This window comes from Oryctolagus cuniculus, chromosome 2 (assembly GCF_051225735.1).
Source record: "Oryctolagus cuniculus isolate XC-2025 breed Fujian yellow rabbit chromosome 2, ASM5122573v1, whole genome shotgun sequence".
NCBI classification, from domain to species: domain Eukaryota; kingdom Metazoa; phylum Chordata; class Mammalia; order Lagomorpha; family Leporidae; genus Oryctolagus; species Oryctolagus cuniculus.
Genome location: NC_142868.1, coordinates 105052484 through 105073227, shown reverse-complemented (window position 1 = coordinate 105073227; position 20744 = coordinate 105052484). Strand labels below are relative to the sequence as shown.

General features: G+C 42.9%; 1 protein-coding gene across 27 annotated transcripts in view; it reads left to right on the top strand.

Annotated features, from left to right (window-relative positions):
• Positions 1-787: 787 nt before the first annotated feature.
• CCDC138 (coiled-coil domain containing 138) overlaps positions 788-20744 on the top strand; it is an 87080-nt gene continuing 67123 nt past the window's right edge. For 19 of the 27 annotated variants that reach the window (XR_016230147.1, XR_016230144.1, XR_016230146.1 and 16 more), the window contains exons 1-6: positions 791-991; positions 1608-1665; positions 3018-3123; positions 6787-6914; positions 10132-10313; positions 15737-15895. Coding sequence is in view for 19 of the 27 variants with exons in the window: in XM_070068676.2 (XP_069924777.1) it covers positions 899-991; positions 1608-1665; positions 3018-3123; positions 6787-6914; positions 10132-10313; positions 15737-15895 (726 nt within the window). In the remaining 8 variants the exon portion in view is untranslated. Of the gene's footprint in view, positions 992-1299; positions 1428-1607; positions 1666-3017; positions 3124-6772; positions 6915-10131; positions 10314-15736; positions 15896-20009; positions 20089-20744 lie in introns of those variants that run through there. The other 8 variants (XM_089327411.1, XM_089327413.1, XM_089327404.1 and 5 more) reach the window with 8 other exon arrangements.

The following is a 20744-nucleotide window of genomic DNA, read 5'->3' as shown; positions in this document are numbered from 1 at the left end:
AAGCGTTTGTAAGGAAGTCTTCTGTGTCACATTTCAGGAAAGGACTTTGATTCCCGGTTACTTAACTGCTGAAGTGGTACACTAAACACATGATAGATATTCTTAAGGCTAGATTGATTTTTATATTGTCTCATTAAGGCCTGCTTAAAGATAGAATAAAATGTTTATTTGTACATTTTAAGTAATGCTTTGTTCGAATATTGGCTTAAATTTAGATCACTAGTTTGCTAAAATACTGACCTTAAGAAATTTGAGTATTTGAGGAACTTTGGAAATAACTGAAAATGTAGGAGTTGTTAGTCCCGACATGCAGTTGGCAATCATAATTTAGAAAAGGATTACTCTCCTGTAATTGCATGAAAGTGAGAAACTGGGTAGTTGTGCAGTTGCTCCCATTTAGTATGTTTTTAGGTTATACACTACGCCAATAAATACTGAGCACCTACTTGTTGCTAGGAGCTGTTAGGGGAACTAAGCAAACCTTTTTTTTTTTTTAGTTTGAATTTATTTGAAACCAGGAGCTCAAAACAAAACTTACCCTAGGTCTCCCATGCTACCCAAGTACTTTCTCTGCTAGTGTGCATTAAGAGCAAACGGGCGCTCTCAAGCTTTCGGGTGAGAGCTGAGGCGGGATGGGGCGCCGCACCTGCTGGGCGAATGAGAGGGCCCCTGACCTCCAGCTGCCCCGCGGTGCCCCTGCGGAGTCGCGGGCTGCTCGGCCCGGGAGCGCGCTCGAGGGCGCAGCCCCGCCCCCGGCTGCCAGCCCCGCCCTCAGCGCCCGGCCGCCGTGCGGCTGGGGGCGGGGCCTTGCGTCACGACGTGCTCCGGCGCGAGGCCCGGCGCGCCGCGCGGCCGCGGGACGCCGTTCCCGAGGAGACCGTGGGCGCCGCGGCGCGCCATGGAGCCGCGGGTGGTCAAGCCGCCGGGGCAGGACCTGGTGGTGGAGCGCCTCAAGAGCCGCTACGGGCTCGGAGGCAGCTGTCCCGGCCAGGTGAGCCGGGCGCCCCGGCCCGCGCGTAGACCGCTGTGTGGGCTGCGGGCTCGGTCGGGGTGGCTGTCGGGGCGCAGCGTGGTCCGGCGCCCACGGGGGAGCTTCCAGCCGGGAGTGCCTTCTCCCCGAACCTCGCGTCGTGCATCGTGTAACATCGGCGAATGATGTGCGGAAAGCAGGTCCCAGGTTAAGGAGCCTCTTGCTGAGAAGCCTGAGGCAGCCGCGGGAACGCGGGGCGAGCGCGGAGCCCCCGGCGTGCAGCTGCGGGCGGGGCGCCGGCTTCCGGCCGCTCCTGAGGCGGGCGGCGTTGTCGTCCGTGACCGCGCGAACTTGGCCGTCGTGCCGGCCGGTGTGCCTGTTTGGGGCTAATCTGACTGGTGTTGGGTGACGCGGGCAGTTGGGTTGCGCCTCGGCAGGAGTGCGCGGCAGTGAAGAGGTACTTGACGTCATTTTGTCTGTCAGGGACGCGAACTTTGGTCACCTGCCGCTAGTGGCTGGCGTCCCCCAGATTTCTCCGTTCTCAGCTTCGACATCGATGCCTGCTTTGTGGGGACATACTTTGAGATAGTGAATAGATTCTTAGTCTACAAATCACATATGTTGTTCTTTTTTTTAGTTTGATTTTTCAAATTTTGATCAGGCGAGATGTCAGAGAAGATCTCTAACCTCCCCAGGTAAGCCAATAGACTATTTTGTATATTTGAAGGTTTTAACCAATTTAATTTGAGAATTTGAGAGAGGTGTTTTTTTAATATTTAGATTTATGGCTAATGCTAGCTATCTTGTGATACTAAACTTTATTCAGTCTGTTAAGGAACTAATCATAATATGTTTTAGGGGGAATTGTGTAAGATGTCTTTACAAGTCAAATTGAATGAATTATATTGGTATTTTCAGTTATAGTATTCCTTTGAATTTACTAGAAGTTAAACCATGTTAGATAACTGCTGTTTTTTTAGGCATAAGCTTTTCAGACAGTAGTTATTACTCTAGAGGAAGAATTTAGCAAACAAATGTAATTGAAAAAAATTGTTACACTGTGGAATTGAGTGGGTTCTATGCTATGTGGAATTCTGTAACATGTAATTAGCTTTGTTATATTCATTAACCATTGTAGTAGAAATAGTATCTTTAATAGTTCATTAAGTTGTTGATTAATGATTCTCATTTTTTTCCAAACTTATTTCATGTATGAATCCTTGTGAAATGTAAATTATTTATTGATGTTGTTTTGCTTGTACTTATAAATCTTTTTTTTAGGATTATTTATTTGAAAGAGTTACAGAAACTTTTTGAAGTATCATTGTATAAGTTAACAGTTTATTAAACAAATGTTCAAGGATCAAAGAGGAACACGATTAATTGTTTTGTTTTTGTTTTTGTTTTTGTTTTGATAAACAGAGTGAGAGGGAGAGACAGAGAAAGAGATCTTCCATCTGTTGGTTGACCCCTCAAATGGCCTCAACTGCTGGGACTGAGCTGGGCTGAAGCCAGGGGCCTGGAACTCCATCCTGGCTCCCCCAGGGATAGCAGGGGTTCAGATATTTGGGCCCTCTTCTTTTGCTTCCCCAGGGAGCTGGATCAGAGTAGGTGCAGCTGGAGCTCAAACCAGCACTTCTATATGGGGTGCTGGAGTGGCAGGCAGTGGCTGCACGTGTGCCGCAACACCAGCTCCTGGGTTCTGATTTCTAAGTAACGCATCTCCTAGCTGTGTTACCTAGAAAAAGTCACATAAATTCTTTGGTCCTTAGGTTCTTAACCTGTAGAATAGGGTTTAAGGTACTTATTCTGCTTGTTTCACATGGTTGTTGCTAGGATCAAATAATGTAATGGATGGAAAAGCATTTTTTTAATCAGAAAAGTGTTGTATAAATATAAGATTTAATGGCTGTTTTCTCTAAGTTTACATCCGAGAGACATGCAGACAGGTAATTATTTGCTAATTTTGCTATCTTTAGGAACTTGAAGTGAGATAATTAGTGTCTAATCCCAGTATGTAAACTTTTTTGCTTTTTTTTGTTGATAGATGATTTGGACGTCTTCTCATCTGGAGATAAAATTGGTTCATCATTAAGATATTCGGATGATAGAAAGCATTTTTGCAGTTCCTTCAAGCACTTGAGTGTGAATTGGTAAAGTACTGTGAAACTTCACTGTTGTATCCCCTCAGTATCTCACAGAACTGGGAAAGAAGTTTATATGTTGGCTTTGCTCTGAGTGGATGGACTGCTGTAAGCAGTCTGGAACTCTCCAAAGAGTTGAAGAGACTCAGTTAATTTTTATTTGAGAATACCTGTGAAGAAGGCAAAGACTTATCAGTATGTTTAGTGACATAATAGAAATTAAATTATTCGTATAATGTAAAAGATGAAAAAGTATTTTATGATTAGTCATGCAGGGCTAAAATGAAGACTTTGCTCCCTTTCTTTAAAAAAGTAAAAACAACAAAAAAACCTGCAATACGTTTGTTAGGCAGTGATACTTAGCTTGGTATCTGTTGTGTGCCTGGTGGTGTAGTGAGCGCTGTACTTTAGATAGCTGAACGAGATGATAGGAGGTGATAATTACAAAATTGGGGTGTTAAAGTACTGAGCCAAAAAGGGTTGCAGTTCTGAAGAGGAGGTCATATTTATTATAGGTAAAAGTAGAAGTGAAAAGATAGAAGTTAAGGTGAAATCAATTTGAAAATTTTTATTTATTTTAAATTTATATTTATTTTATTTAAATTTAAATTTATTTATTTATTTTATGTGGCCGGTGCCGCAGCTCACTAGGCTAATCCTCCACCTGCGGTGCCGGCACACCGGGTTCTAGTCCCGATTGGGGCGCCGGATTCTGTCCCGGTTGCCCCTCTTCCAGGCCAGCTCTTTGCTGTGGCCCGGGAAGGCAGTGGAGGATGGCCCAAGTGCTTGGTCCCTGCACCCACGTGGGAGACCAGGAGAAGCACCTGGCTCCTGCCTTTGGATCAGCGCGGTGCGCCGGCCACGGCCGCCATTGGAGGGTGAACCAACGGCAAAGGAAGACCTTTCTCTCTGTCTCTCTCTCACTGTCCACTCTGTCAAAAAATAAAAATAAATAAATAAATAAAAGAAAAAAAAAAAGAAAGAGATCTTGTTCCTGCTGGTTTACTCCCGTAATTGCTAGCAAGAACCAGGGCTGTGCCAGGAGTGCGGAACTCAATCAGGATCTCCCACATGGCTTGAGTGCTTGAGCTATATCACATTATGGTGCGCATTAGCAGGAAGCTGGAATAGGAAGCAGAGCTGGGACTTGAACTTAGGCATCTGGGCACCCAAGTGGCATCTTCACTGCTGCACCAAACCCCTGCCCAGGCGAGGTGCATGTTTAATTGAGTGAATTTGTGACCAGAGGAAATAAAGTCAAAAGGTTGACTTGCAGACATCTCAAAATTTTCTAAGGATTTATGCATTTACAAAATCAAATATTGATAGTTGTAGAGCAATAAGACAATTGTAGCTACCTGTCTGCATGTGTTAATATAACTGATATATGGGAGCTTGAATTTTTTAATCAGTTGCCTCTTTGTCTGCTTAAATGAGTTAATCTTTGTAAAGCACTTTGAACAGTGCTGAACATAAACTAAAGCACTCAATTGTTAACTGTTACAATTACTGTAAGAACTATTTCATTTGATACAAAACAATGTAATCTAGCCTCAAGATTTTGACTTGAGCTAGATTTAATGTAGGGTAAGGAAAGTAAAAATTGCGGCTTTAAGGTAATAGTTACAGATTCATGGATATTGTTTCTTATATTTTGCTGATAGTTCTGTCATTTGCTTTTTAAATGATCTGGCTATAATTCCATATGTGAAGGTTTTTATAACATCGGGCAGTGTTTCACAATCCCTGGTGTGGTGTCCAGCACAGTGGCCACAGGAAACGTGTAACCATGGAGTGTTTGGAATGTGGTTGGTGTGAATTGCTGTGTGCTGTGTGAACTAACACACTGGACTTCAGGGTTAGCATGGGATGGGTGTTTATCCCTGTGTATCCCACCTCCGAGTGTCTACGTTTGATTTCCAGCTCTGGCTCTTGATTCCAGCTCCCTGCTAGTGTGGACCTTAGGAGGCAGGGGTGATGGCTTAAGTGCTTGAGTTCCTGCCACCTACGTGAGAGAACTGGATTGCCTGTCTTCAACTGTCTCTCTCAAAATAAAGAAATTAATTTAATTAACCAGCAGTTGATTAATCTTGCAGCAGGTTAAACTGCTGCTTTGGGACACCTGTATCCCATATCAGAGTTCCTGGGATCCAGCGTCCTGTTGATGTGCCTGGAAGGTACTTGGGTTCTTGCCATCCACACGGCAGACCAGGCTGGAATTCCTGGTTCCTCCTTTTGGCCTGGCCCAGCCCCTTTGGGGAGTGCAGGCATTTGGGGAGTGGACCAGCAAATGGAGAATCTTTATCTTTGTCTCCCTTTCTCTCTGTTACTCTGCCTTTCAAATTAATAAATTTTTAAACAGACTCAGTGTGGAAAAAAGAATGTAAAATATGGTCATAATTTATAGTGATTTATGTTGAAATGATAATATACTGGTTTAAGTATATTGTTAACGTTTTAACTCTGTATTTTTACTGTGCTACTGGAAAATTTGAAATTATTGTAGTATATTCCTTTTGAACAGTGCTGCTCTAGAAATTACAACTCTGAAGTAATCTTTTTGGAGAAAACACCTTGGATTCTAGTTCTTCACTTTTATTACTTTAAATAAAATCTGTTTGAAAGGCAGAGACAGAGAGCTGCCGTCCTCTGGTTCACTCTCCAAAAGCCCACGATGCCCAGAACAGAAACTAGAAGCTTGGCATACAGTCCAGGTCTCCCACAACCATGACTGGAGCCCAGTTATGGAAGCCATCACGCCTTCCCCCGAGGGTCTGCATTGGCAGGAAGCTGGAGTCGGGAGCTGCAGCCAGCATCAAACCTAGGTCCTCCTGTATGATACATGGGCGCCTTCCTTGTAGGCCAATTCCCCTGCTCCCCTCTGTACTAGTTCTTATCATTGTCAGTTTTTTTTTTTTCACTTTTTTTTTTTTTTTTTTTTTTGACAGGCAGAGTGGACAGTGAGAGAGAGAGACAGAGAGAAAGGTCTTCCTTTGCCGTTGGTTCACCCTCCAATGGCCGCCACCACTGCTGCGCTGCGGCCAGCACACTGCGCTGATCTGATGGCAGGAGCCAGGTACTCATCCTGGTCTCCCATGGGGTGCAGGGCCCAAGCACCTGGGCCATCCTCCACTGCACTCCCTGGCCACAGCAGAGAGCTGGCCTGGAAGAGGGGCAACCGGGACAGAATCCGGCGCCCCGACCGGGACTAGAACCCGGTGTGCCGGCGCCGCAAGGCAGAGGATTAGCCTAGTGAGCTGCGGCGCCGGCCCATCATTGTCAGTTATTGAAGTTTCCAGGGTCCAGCTAGTTTCCTCATGTAGAACATTTCTTTGGGGTAGAATAGTAGATAACAAACCTATCATATCTATGTCACTGATTTGTTGAGGATGAAAAGAAACTTTGGCAGCCATAGAGCATTCTGCAGGTACACGTAGTTTTAAATTAGGCCCATTTAAGCTGTAGAAAGTTTGGAAGATGCCTGTTGTGAGTTACAAGGATACATGATTACCGTTTTTTATACTTCTACCTTTTACATGCTTTTTTTTTTTAACCCCGAAATCTTTAAAAATTTCTTTTCCTCAATTGTTACGCTGTTAATTGAAAAGCAGTTTTATGTTTTTCAAATACTGTAGTCCCTTACAGATTTCTGTGATAGGATTTTTTTTAAAGCCTAGATGATGAACTGGATTCTTTCCATGATTTGAAGAAACGGGAAATGGAAGAGGAGTTCACTGAGAAGGATCATAAAGTTAGTACCTCCAAGTCAACCAAGCAGTCATTTAGAGAAATCGAGAAAGGTAAAAAATGCTCATTTTAGAGCCATCATTTAAGTAGTAAATTTGTCAAATAGAGCACTAAGGCTAACGTCCTAGTGAGAACACTGGGAAGTCCTCACGAGCCCTTTGTTTGTAAGTCACTGTGCTCACTGCCAGACTGAAGGAGAAAAGAAAGGGAAACTTTATTATTTTTTTTAAAAGATTTATTTATTTATTTGAAAGTCAGAGTTACGCAGAGAGAAGGAGAGGCAGAGAGAGAAGAGTCTTCTATCCACAGGTTCACTCTCCAGTTAACCGCAATGACTGGTGCTGTGCCGATCCAAAGCCAGGAGCCAGGAGCTTCTTCTGGGTCTCCCACTCGGGTGCAGGGGCCGCAACTCGAACCGGCACCCATATGGGATGCCTGCACTGCAGGTGGCGGCTTTACCCACTATGCCACAGCCCAGGCCCCAGTGAAGCTATTCTTAGGTTCTTTTTTTTTTAAACAGGCAGAGTGGACAGTGAGAGACAGAGAGAAAGGTCTTCCTTTGCCGTTGGTTTACTCTCCAATGGCCACCACGGCTGATGCACTGCAGCCGGCGCGCTGCGCTGATCTGAAGCCAGAAGCCAGGTGCTTCTCCTGGTCTCCCATGGGGTGCAGGGCTCAAGCACTTGGGCCATCCTCCACTGCACTCCCTGGCCACAGCAGAGAGCTGGACTGGAAGAGGGGCAACCGGGACTAGAACCCGGTGTGCCGGCGCCGCAAGGCGGAGGATTAATCTAGTGAGCCGCGGCGCCGGCCGTAACCTTAGATTCTTGAAAGCTTACCAAAATAAGTTAATAATTAGCCAAATTTTTTTGTCTTTTTTTCATGTTAGTATTTGTCAGAAGTAAGTAAATCATTTGTGGTAATATTTGACCAACCCTAATATTTTGAGAAAATATTCCATGTTAAGTATGGCTTCCTCAGCACTGAGCTACTAACAGTTCTCTGTGTTCCTGGCCACACGTCATAGTTTTGTCAGGATTTCAGGAAAGAGGCAACCAGAGGTGGCATCTTTTGCCCTGTTGGGTGTAGGCTGAGAGCACTGTTGCCCATTGGTGGCACTGGTGCAGCCTCTTCTCCTGGGTCTGTCCATTTCCCATGTCCCTCTCTTCATCCCTGTAGCCCCTTTTGTCTCAGTATTTGAGGACAGTGAAAATTAATTCAGCCTGGATTTATCTTTCCCACCAAAAACAAAGGATAAGCTGTAAAAAAAGAAAACTTGAATGTATTTGAATGTTGATAAAAAGATAAGAAATTCTCAGGTCAGGGATTGGTGAAGTGGGAACCAAATGGAGGGTCTTTCACTTTTAGGGCACATGCTGAGATTAGAGAAGTGAAACATTTTTAAAATTCATATATTCAATTTTTTCTCATTCAGGGTCTGTTAGTAATGGAGGATATAATTAAGAGACCCCCTGATTTTTTTTTTAAGATTTATTTTATTTATTTGAAAGGCAGAGTTACAGAGAGGAAGAGAGAGAGCTTTTATCCATTGGTTCACTCCCCAAATGACCACAAGAGTTGGGGCTGTTCCAGGACCCCAGGAACTTCTTCCAAGTCTCCCACGTGGCTACAGGGGCCCAGCAACTTGGTTCATCTTCTGGTGCTCTCCCGTACACATTAGCAGGGAGCTAGATCGGATGTGGAGCACCTGGGACTCAAACCAGCGCTGATAGTGATGCCGCCATCGTCACAGGGTGTGGCTTTACTCGCTACTCCATTACGCCAGTCCCAACTCCCTGCTTTTGAAGCTGGGGCTCCCAGGAGGTTGATGCAAAGTAAAACCACTGAGAGAGAGCATTCCCTATTTCATTTATTAGCGAAAACCAAACAGTAATGATTCATGGTAGCTGTATAAAGCAAGAGGAACTTACTCAGCCATTACTGTTAGAAGAGTAAATTAACGTAACTGTTTTTGGAATAAATATGGCACTACTGGTAAAGCTGACTGTGCCATATACCCTGTGATCCAATAGTTTTGCTACTTAAATACACATACATATATATTTAATTTTCACTTTTATTTGAAAGAGAGAGAAGAGAGCTCTTCCATCCCCTAATTCACACTCCAAAAGCCCACAATAGCTGGAGTTGGGCCAGGCCAAAGCCAGAAGCCTAGAACTCAGTCTGGGTCCCCCATGTGGCACTAGTAACCCAAGCACCTGAGCCTTCATCTGCTGCCTTCCAGGTGTGAACTAGCAGGAAGTTGGAATCAGAAGTGGAGACGGGTCTCACACTGAAGCACTCCAACATGGGATATGGATATCCCAGGTGACCTCTTAACCACACAGCCAAATGCCTTCGCCTGTTTCCTATTTTGTTACTATTTATATTACTAGAGAAACTCTTGAATACCAGCAGCTGTGTACTGTGTAACAGCTTAAAGACTCATCTGTAGGAGAATGTCATCATAGGATAGAGCATTAAAGATATGTGAACCCATTATTCTGACCAAAACAAGAACTTTAAAAGATAACGTAGAAACTTACAAGACAATGATTAATGCCATTTCTGAGTTCGTGGTTAATTTGGTTTAGGGAGAGAGAGGAAGGTGATCAGGGGTTTCTGAAGTAACTTTCCATTTGTCAGCCTTGGCAGGTAATACATGAGTGCTTTCATGCAATTTAAAATGGATAGTTTGAAGTAATTTCAAACTTACAGAAAAGTTGCAGAAAGAATGGCAGGAATTCCTGCATATTCTTCACCTAAATTTTCTAAATTTGATATTTTTGAAATATTTGCTACAACAGTCTCTCTCGAAACCTTTTTTTTTTTTTTTTTTAATGGCATTTATTTATTTAAAAGGCAGAGTTACAGACAGAGTAAGAAATCTTCATCTGCTGGTTTGCTCCCCTACTGGCCAAGGCTGGGCCAGGCTGGGCCAGGCTGAAGTCAGAGCCTGGAACTTGATCTGGGTCTCCCTCCATGGGTGGCAGGGGCCCAAGGACTTGGGCCATCTTCTGCTGCTTTCCCAGGTACTTCAACAGGAAGCTGCATCAGAAGTGAAGTACAGGGGAGTTCAACCAACACCCAACACCCACAAGAGATGATAAGACTATGGGTATTGCCTTAACCTGCTGTACCACAGTACCAGCCCCAAAACTTTGAAGCAATACTGTAATTCACATATAAAACAGCTCTACCTGGAGGTTATTCTGGGAATGTTTACAACTGTCAGTAAAGTTTACAATTCAAATTTTATTTTCTTTGCAGTTGCACCGCTAACTAATTTGGCCTCAGTAAGGCCTCGGACTGAATGTGGTAGTGATACAAGTGACTCTCCACTGAAACATGCCCATTACCCAAAATCTAAAGCATCAAGCAAGCAGAGTTTACGTCCACATCAGATCAATCAGATATATGATGAATTATTTCAGATACATCTTAAACTGCAGGTAAGAACTAAATACTGCATTGATAATTGAGTTATGTTCTAAAGACCAAGCATTTATAAAATTTGAATATCAGATATTTTGTCATAATTATTTTGTAACAAGTAAGTCAAGGCAATGTCAGAAGGGAACAAACTATATAGGAACTGTTGAAGGGACAAATGTAGTGGCTGAGAGAAAAATATAAACAGTGAAAAATATAAATGCACAATGTCTATTTGAAATTCTCATTAGAAACACATATATACATGAAGTAAATACTTTTTAAAAAGTATCTCATTTTGTCAAAAAAATCAGGTTATAATTAGCATAGTATTTGTAAAAAAAAAAAAAAATTCCACCTAAAATCACCAGGGAAAAGTTTAGGGAGAGACTTAGCCTTGTCCTTGGCTGAGAGAACTGAAGAGGAGAACAGTCAGGAGGGCATTCGGGTACGAGGATCTTGGAAGTGAGAAGTTATAGGAAAGGAATGATTGTCGGTTTGTGACTTGAACATCTGCTGGGAAACAAAACTGTTTCACAGGGGTGTGTTGTTTTGTTCTAATTTTCTTCGAGAGTAGAGAAGCAGATAGAGTTCCTATCCACTGGTTTACTCCCAGATACCAGCAACTACTGGGGCTGAGGCTGAGCCTAGAGCCAGGAACTCCATCCAGGTCTCCCGTGTGGGTAGCAGGAATCCAGTTATACCTTAATCATCACTGCTTCCTCCAGGGTCGACACTGACAGGAGGCTGGAGTCAGAAACTTGAGCTGGGAATTAGACCAGGGACTCTGATGTGGGATGTGTGTGTGTTAACTACGAGGCTAAATGCCCACTCCATATTTTATAAGTTTTTAATCAAAGGACAGAGTGAAAAACAGGAATGTCTTTTGAGAACACCTAATAGTATAGAAAGAGAGTAGATAACAAGGATAGATCTGTGATCTGCGCAGAATGCAAAATAAAGATATAAGTATTTAATAAATAAATGAAGTACAGTGGATTAGTCTGATTCAATTGATCTGCAGTTTAACTTTTTTTTTTTTTTTTTTTTTTGGACAGGCAGAGTGGACAGTGAGAGAGAGACAGAGAGAAAGGTCTTCCTTTGCCGTTGGTTCACCCTCCAATGGCTGCCGCGGCTGGCGCAGCACGCTGATCCGAAGGCAGGAGCCAGGTGCTTCCTCCTGGTCTCCCATGGGGTGCAGGGCCCAAGTACTTGGGCCATCCTCCTCTGCACTCCCAGGCCACAGCAGAAAGCTGGCCTGGAAGAGGGGCAACCGGGACAGAATCCAGTACCCCGACCGGGACTAGAACCTGGTGTGCCAGCGCCGCAGGTGGAGGATTAGCCTATTGAGCCATGGCGCCAGCCTGCAGTTTAACCTTAAAGTTGAAAACCGACATTGTGACAATTCTAAAAATTTAATGACAACTGAAAATTGTAACATTGTGTTAGAGTTGTTATTAAGCATATAAATTTCTGTTATGCTGTGTGATTTCATTAATTCAACAAATGGAAGGAGGGTCTTCAAAAAATTTTTTAAAACATGTATTATGAAAAAAACTATACATGGGACTCAGAATATTTTTACATCACAACCAACTTTTAATTCCATTTCCATATACTTTTTGAAGTCTCCTATTATTTATCCGTTAATATGCATTTGTGTGCTCATTGCTGAGTATAGAAAAGTAAATAAAATATATGTATCCGTTTTTACATGTAGTGCCCATATAGTTAAAGTTTTATAAATTTAAGTGAAGGAGTTATAAAGGTGTAACTCAAATACCTGATTGGGAGCCATTGAGAAGTAAGGTCTTTCTAAGACTGTAACTTGTAAGTTAAACCCTGAAGAATGAATAGGGGTTGGCCCAGTGCAGGCTGTACATTCTAAACTGAGACATTCTGGTATGACAAGGTCTGAGACATGATAAATTAGCATAGTCTTTCAAGAAAAATACGAGGGGACTTCGAAGATTTCCTGAAAAAATGTAGTGAAAAGATATATTTATTTTGTTTTAAAAGTATTTGGTGATATACATAGTTTTCATACTATGCATTTTCCGTGAACTTTTTGAAGATCCCTCCTATAGTAGGTAACGTTTTTTAAAGCAGGGAAGTTGCAAAATCTAATGGGATAAAATAAATGCTGGGGGATAATGTGGAATTTAGGAGACCAGATAAGATATTATTGCAGCAACCCAAGGTGAGATACAATGGTAACTTAGTTGGGTGTGGCAGAGGAATAGAATAGATGAGGGAATTATCGTGGATGTAAAATTGGTTGGACTAACAGAATAAACCATATGAGGCACAGGGAGAGCAAGGTATAAGCTGGTTCCCACACTTCGGGCTTGTGCAAATTGGAAGAAGAACTGATTTCAGGAGAAAGGCCAGGATTTTAGTCTGGCACAGGTTTGAAATCAGCTGGCAGTCAGAATGCAGTCTCGCAGACATTTGAGAGTCACCTGCATGCAGGCTAGTATTTACAGCTATCACTAGTAGTAGAGCTCTGGGAAGGGTAGGATGTGAAGATGTGGTAGTAGTCTGCTGATGTCCTGGGTAGGATTGGGGCCTCAAGGATGTGGAGACGTGGATGGATTCTACAAGTGTCTGAGAAGAGATTATAGGATTTGGAGATATTTTGGATTTGAGAAGTACGCTGTAGGGTTCAGTCAAGGACAAAATGTAGGATTGTTTTGGTGGTGGTAGGGTTGCAAAAATTGTGTTGCTTTTCGCTGAGATAGGGAACTAAATTGGAGGAGAAGAGGATCAGTTCGTTTCTTTTTAATTCTTAATGTTAATTTTTGGTGTATGAAATTTTTAATTGATTATTTTTTTAAAAGATGTATTTATTTGAAAGGCAGAGTTAGAGGGGCGGCAGAGAGAAAGGTCTTCCATCTGCTGGCTCACTTTCCAAATGGCCACAGTGGCCGGGGCTGGACCAGGCCAAAGCCAGGAGGGGCAGGGGCCCAAGCACTTGGGCCATCCTCCGCTGCCTCCCCAGGCACAGTAGCAGGGAGCTGGATCAGAAGTGGAGCAGCCAGAACTAAAACTGGTGCCCATATGAGATGCTAGTGTTTTAGGTGGTGGCGTTACCCACTCTGCTACAGTGCCATCCCCAAATTATTTTTAATATATTCAGCATTGTGACCCATTTAAAAATATTTCAGCACCCCACCCTTATTCCTAGAAATCACTGCATATTTCTCTCCAAATTCCCCTAGTTCTTGGCAAACACTAATCTACTTTCTGACTCTATAAATTTGTTGATTCTGAGTTTTTTCTTACAAATTGAATAATACAATTTGTGTTTGTGTGTTTTAAGATTTGTTTGTTTATTTGAAAGGCACTGTTAGAGAGATCTTCCACCTGCTGGTTCACCCCGCAAATGGTTGCAATGGCCGGGCCTGGACTGGGCTGGGCTGAAGCTGGGAACCCAGAGCTGCTTTTGGGTCTCCTACATGGTTGCAGGGGCCCAAGCACTTGGGTCATCTTCCATTGCTTTCCCAGGTGCATTAGTAGGGAGCTGGATGAGAAGTGGAGCAGCCTAGTCTCAAACCAGCACCCATATGGGATGCTGACATCGCAGGCAGAGGCTTACCTTACTATGCCACAACACCAGCCCTAGTATGTGATCTTTTGTGACTGGCTTAGCATGATATTTTCAAGGCTTATGTTGTAGGATGTAGTATGCTTTTTATTGTTGAATAAAATCTAATTATATAAATACACCATGTTTTGTTTCCCTGTTCCTTAATTGTTGGGTATTTGGGTTGTTGTCAGTTGTTGGCTGTTAGGACTGGTTCTGCTGTACATTCATGTTTTTAAGTGTCAGGTGGATGCAAGCTTTCAGTTCTTTGGGTGTATACCTGGTGGAGTACCTGAGTCATATGACAGCTTTCACTTTCTGAGGAGCTGCCAGATTGTTTTCCAAAGTGACTGTACACAATGTATGATGCTTCCAGTTTTTCCACGTCCTTACCAATGCTGGTTTCTGTTTTGATTCTAACCACCCTGGTGGGTGTGAAGTGTTATTGTGTATGGTTTGTATTTTCCTGATGTCCAGCTGAATTCAGTTTTGGACATATTTATTTTGTGATAACCTGAAAACATATGAGTAGAGATGTTAAATTGGTAGTTTGGAGTGTGAGAGGAAGGTCTGAGCAGGTGTAGGCTGGAAACAGTTAGAATGTGAATGCTAATTTTAGCTGGTGAATGGATGTAACCAAGTAGACAAAGTGGAGAATGAGAAGGGAAATGGCCTAAGCCTAAAACCTGAGGAACATTAATAATTAACAGTAGAGAAAGTAGAGCCTGCAAAGGAATCTGAGAAGCCATAGCCGGAGAGGGTGGTGGGAAACCAGGAAGGTGTGGTGTCATGGAAGCCAAGGGGAGAGAGTTGTTCAAGCTGGAGGAAAATGATAGTATAAAATGCTGCTGAGAGACCCAAAATAAGGACTGAAAATAATCTTGGGATTTCATTTCAGTAGGGCCTGTGGACTGAAGCCAGATTAAAATGAAGTGAGAGTGATTGGGAGGTTATAGACATGGGATCAGCAAATGTAGACAACAGTTTAAAGTTTGGTGAAGAATGCAGGGACATGAATACATAGGGCCAAAAAGATTTCATTTCACATGGCGTAGGGGAGATTGATGCAGGGGTAATCAGTAGAACAGCCTCCACCGTGAGCTCATGGCAGTGAGAGCCTGAGCCTACCTGTGTAATGAGGGGTAAGGAGAAATGTGCGTATGCTTCTTGTGGGCAGCAGATTGATGGTTCTTTCTGTTGCCTTCTGTTTGCCCTGTGACCTTAGAGACCAGGTATCCAAAGAGTGCTGCAGGGAGAGATGTGTTCAAAATTAGTAGAGTGGAGAGGATTTGATGTAGATGCTGTGGAGAATGGAGAAGGAGCTGACTGTGAATGTAGAGAGAGTTCTGGACTGCTTTGGGAACCCAGTAGAAGATTCAGACCATGAACTCACAGTGGTGCCACTCTTCACTGTGCGTGACGTGACTCTTCTCCAGGACTATTTAGTGATGGAGCACCAGGGCAGAGAAGGTGGTCAGGGCATGGGGGTCTTTCTGATAGACACCAAGGTAAGGGAGTAGAGGGTGTAGGTGTTTTAGGGGAACATGAAGGGAAAGCAGAGAGAATGGCTTTTAACTTAGTTTGGGAATCAGTTCTCTGTAGTTCTGATCCAATTTGCACCCAGATTCTCTTTTGAGTCATCATGGCGGAATCTTAGTATAGTGTCATTATTTCACAAGATAGAATTTCTGTAAGTTTTCTTGCTGTATTAGTCTAGCTGCTACTGTAATCCAGACCTACCTTTACTCATGTATTTCTGAAAGTCATTTGGTTAAACCACAGTGTCAAAAATGAAAAAGTAAGTTGCAGATTTGTGAATTTTTTTAAAAGCACTTAAATGTGGAATTCTGATAACAGTGTGAAACTACAGCGCAACAGAAATTTGCTGAAGAACTTCAAAAGCGAGAACGTTTTTTAGTTGAGAGAGAACAACTGCTTTTCAAACATGAAACTGCCCTGAGTAAAATTAAAGGTGTTGAAGAAGAGGTTCTTACAAGATTTCGCATTATAAAGGAGGTAATTACTTAGCCTTTTATTGCAGCAGTACTTCTCCCTTTTTCTTAATATTTTGCCACATTTGCTTATTTCTTCTTCCTTTCCTGCTCCTCCTCTGTTCACCCCCGCGTACATTATTTTCTGAACCCTTTGAAAGTAATTTGCAGTAATAATGGCGTAGTATCCCAGAATACTTCATTGTGCATCTCCTCAGAATAAGGGCATTGTCCATTTCATTGTCATATCAGGAAATCAGTGCTAATTAAATAATGTAACTCAATATATGTCTACATTTACTTCCCACTTGGTGCCCAAATTGTCTTTTTATAATTTTTTTGCTTTATTTTCTGATTGGGAAACTAGATAGGATTCACATGTTATATTTGGTTGTTAATCTTTCTTTGTTTCTTTACAACTAGAGCACTCATCCTCACTGTTTTTTGCCTTTTTTTCCCAAGATTTATTTATTTATTTGAAATGCAAACTTACACAGAGAAGGAGAGGCAGAGAGAGAGAGAGAGGTCTTCCATCTGCTGATTCACTCCTCAGATGGCCACAATGGCAGGAGCTGCACCTATCTGAAGCCAGGAGCTAGGAGCTTCTTTTGGGTCTCCATGCAGGTGCAGGGGCCCAAAGATTTGGGCCATCTTCTGCTGCCTTCCCAGGCCACAGCAGAGAGCTGGATTGGAAGTGGAGCAACCAGGATTAGAATCAGTGCCCATGTAGGATGCCAGCACTGCAGGGGGCAGCTTTATCCACTCTGCCACAGCACTGGCCCCTGCGGTTTTTTTTTTTTTTTTTTTATCTTTTATTTAATGAATATAAATTTCCAAAGTACGACTCATGGGTTACAATGGCTTCCCCCCCATACCGTCCCTCCCACCCACAACGCTCCCCTTTCCCACTCCCTCTCCCCTTCCATTCACATCAAGATTCATTTTCGATTATCTTAATATACAGAAGATCAGCTTAGTATACCTTAAGTAAGGATTTCAACAGTTTGCTCCCACACAGAAACATAAAGTGAAAAATAATAGATGATTTTTTTTTAAATGATGATAAAATCAGAGCAGACCTATTGTCATGTTTAATCCCAGTGAGAGTCAAGTTGGGAATTGATAATTTCTTCTTCTTTTTTTTTTTTTTTTTTTTTTTTACAGAGGATCAGTTTAGTGTACATTAAGTAAAGATTTCAATCGTTTGCACCCCCATAGAAACACAAAGTGAAATATACTGTTTGAGTACTCGTTATAGCATTAAGCCTCAATGTACAGCACATTAAGGACAGAGATCCTACATGAGGAGCAAGTGCACAGTGACTCCTGTTGTTGACTTTACAAATTGACACTCCTGTTTATGGCATCAGTAATCTCCCTATGCACCAGTCATGAGTTTCCAAGGCTATGGAAGCCCCTTGAGTTCTCCGACTCTTATCTTGTTTAGACACGGTCATAGTCAGAGTGGAGGTTCTCTCCTCCCTTCAGAGAAAGGCACCTCCCTCTTTGAAGACCTGTTCTTTCCACTGGGATCTCACAGAGATCTTTTTGCCAGAGTGTCTTGGCTTTCCATGCCTGAAATACTCTCATGGGCTTTTCAGCCAGATCCGAGTGCCTTTAGGGCTGATTCTGAGGCCAGAGTGCTATTTAGGACATCTGCCATTCTATGAGTCTGCTGAGTATCTCACTTCCCATGTTGGATCACTCTCCCCTTTATTTATTCTATCGGTTAGTGTTAGCAGGTACTAGACTTGTTTATGTGCTCCCTTTGACTCTTAGTCCTTTCATTATGATCAATTGTGAACTGAAATTGATCACTTGGAATAGTGAGATGGCATTGGCACATGCCACCTTGATGGGATTGAACTGGAATCCCCTGGTATGTTTCCAACTCTACCAATTGGGGCAAGTCAGCCCGAGCATGCCCCAAATTATACATCTCTTCCCTCTCTTATTCCCACTCTTATGTTTAACAGGGATCACATTTCAGTTAATTTTCAACACTTAAGAATAACTGTGTGATAATTACAGAATTAAACCAGTCATATTAAGTAGAACAGACAAAAAAAACTACTAAGAGGGATAATGTATTAAGTTGTCCATTAGCAGTCAGGGCTATGCTGATCAAGTCACCATTTCTCATAGTGTCCATTTCACTTCAGGAGGTTTCCTTTTTGGTGTTCAGTCAGTTGTCACCGATCAGGGAGAACATATGGTATTTGTCCCTTTGGGACTGGCTTACTTCACTCAGCATGATGTGTTCCAGATTCCTCCATTTTGTTGCAAATGACTGGATTTCGTTGTTTCTTACTGCGGTATAGTATTCTAAAGAATACATATCCCATAATTTCTTTATCCAGTCTACCGTTGATGGACATTTAGGTTGGTTCCAGGTCTTGGCTATTGTGAATTGTGCTGCAATAAACATTAGGGTGCAGACCGCTTTTTTGTTTGTCAATTTAAACTCCTTTGGGTAAATTCCAAGGAGTGGGATGGCTGGGTTGTATGGTAGGGTTATCTTCAGGTTTCTGAGGAATCTCCAGACTGATTTCCATAGTGGCTTGACCAGCTTGCATTCCCACCAACAGTGGGTTAGTGTCCCTTTTTCCCCACATCCTCGCCAGCATCTGTTGTTGGTAGATTTCTGTATGTGAGCCATTCTAACCGGGGTGAGGTGAAACCTCATTGTGCTTTTGATTTGCATTTCCCTGATTGCTAGTGACCTTGAACATTTTTTCATGTGCCTGTTGGCCATTTGGATTTCCTCTTTTGAAAAATGTCTGTTGAGGTCCTTGGCCCATCTCTTAAGTGGGTTGTTGGTTTTGTTTTTGTGGAGTTTCTTGATCTCTTTGTAGATTCTGGTTATTAACCCTTTATCTGTTGCATAGTTTGCAAATATTTTTTCCCATTCTGTCGGTTGTCTCTTCACTCTCCTGACTGTTTCTTTTGCAGTACAGAAACTTCTCAATTTGATGCAATCCCAATAGTTGATTTTGGCTTTGACTGTCTGTGCCTCCCGGGTCTTTTCCAGAAATTCTTTGCCTGTGCCAATATCTTGAAGGGTTTCTCCAATGTTCTCTTTTTTTTTTTTTTTTTTTTTTTTTTGACAGGCAGAGTGGACAGTGAGAGAGAGAGACAGAGAAAAGGTCTTCCTTTTGCCGTTGGTTCACCCTCCAATGGCCGCCGCGGCCGGCGCGCTGCGGCCGGCGCACCGCGCTGATCCGATGGCAGGAGCCAGGAGCCAGGAGCCAGGTGCTTTTCCTGGTCTCCCATGGGGTGCAGGGCCCAAGCACCTGGGCCATCCTCCACTGCACTCCCTGGCCACAGCAGAGGGCTGGCCTGGAAGAGGGGCAACCGGGACAGAATCCGGCGCCCCGACCGGGACTAGAACCCGGTGTGCCGGCGCCGCAAGGCAGAGGATTAGCCTAGTGAGCCACGGCGCCGGCCTCCAATGTTCTCTAATAACTTAATGGTGTCAGGCAGAATGGACAGTGAGAGAGAGACAGAGAGAAAGGTCTTCCTTTGCCGTTGGTTCACCCTCCAATGGCCGCCGCGGCCAGCGCGCTGTGGCCGGCGCACCACGCTGATCCAATGGCAGGAGCCAGGTGCTTTTCCTGGTCTCCCATGGGGTGCAGGGCCCAAGCACTTGGGCCATCCTGCACTGCACTCCCTGGCCACAGCAGAGAGCTGGCCTGGAAGAGGGGCAACCAGGACAGAATCCGGTGCCCCGACTGGGACTAGAACCTGGTGTGCCGGCGCTGCAAGGCGGAGGATTAGCCTAGTGAGCCACAGCGCCGGCCTGTTTTTGTTTTTTATGAGAATTATCTTTGAAGAGTCCAGGCAGCAGTCTTGTAGAATATGTTATGTCCTGGATTTTCCTGTTTCCTAAAGATAGTGTTCACATTACATGTCTTTGGCAAGGGTATTATATAGGTGGCATAACCCTACTTTGCTTCAAAACAGATATGATGTAACTTACATGGAGAAGAATTCATTCTGTTTGTTATACATTTCTGTGAGCTTTGAAAACTGCATTCGGTTTTGTAATCATCCCCATACTCAAGATAAGGAATCGTGCCAACACTCCTGCAGTGCCCTTACACCCACTTTCCCCGTGCTCAGCCCATGCAACCACTGATCTGTTTTCTCTCCCTGTAGTTCTGCCTTTTCCAGAATGTCACGATTTTTCTTTATCTTTGATTTTTAGCAGCAGTTCAGGTATGATGTATCTTGGCATGCTTTTCTTTGAATTTTTCCTGTGTTTTACTGAGCTTCTAGAATTTGTCCACTTCTGTCAAGTTTGGGGGAGCTTTAAGCCTATTTTCCTTAAAATATTTTTCTGTTCCAATTACTTTTTTCTCCTGCAACTCCTAGTTATTCCTTGTGCTATTACCCCCGCAGATTTCTGAGGCTTTTTTTCCCCCCATATTTTTCTTCTCTGTTCTTTGAATCTGGAACACTCAACCTTACGATTTTTGTTGGATCATTTCTCGATGTGTCTTTAGGTTCACTATTCTCTTTGTTTTTTAATCTCTGGGTTGCTGTTGAGCTTACTTAATGAATTTTTATTTCTGATATTTTAAAGTTCTAAAATTTCAAGTTATATTTAGAAATGTATTTTTGTTATTCTCATAAGAATTTCCTAACATTTCTGTTCACCTTATGGAAAGTAATTAACCTAACATCTGAGTCAGATTGGTGGCTGTTGGTTGTTTTTACAACTTACACTTTTTTTTAATTTTTATATTCAATACTTTTTGGATTGTGTTCAAGTTCCTTGGTTTTATCACATTATGTAAATCTGGGTCCTGTTATTATTCTCTTGGGGATTTTTTTTTATTAAGATATATATATATTTAAAGATTTATCCTATT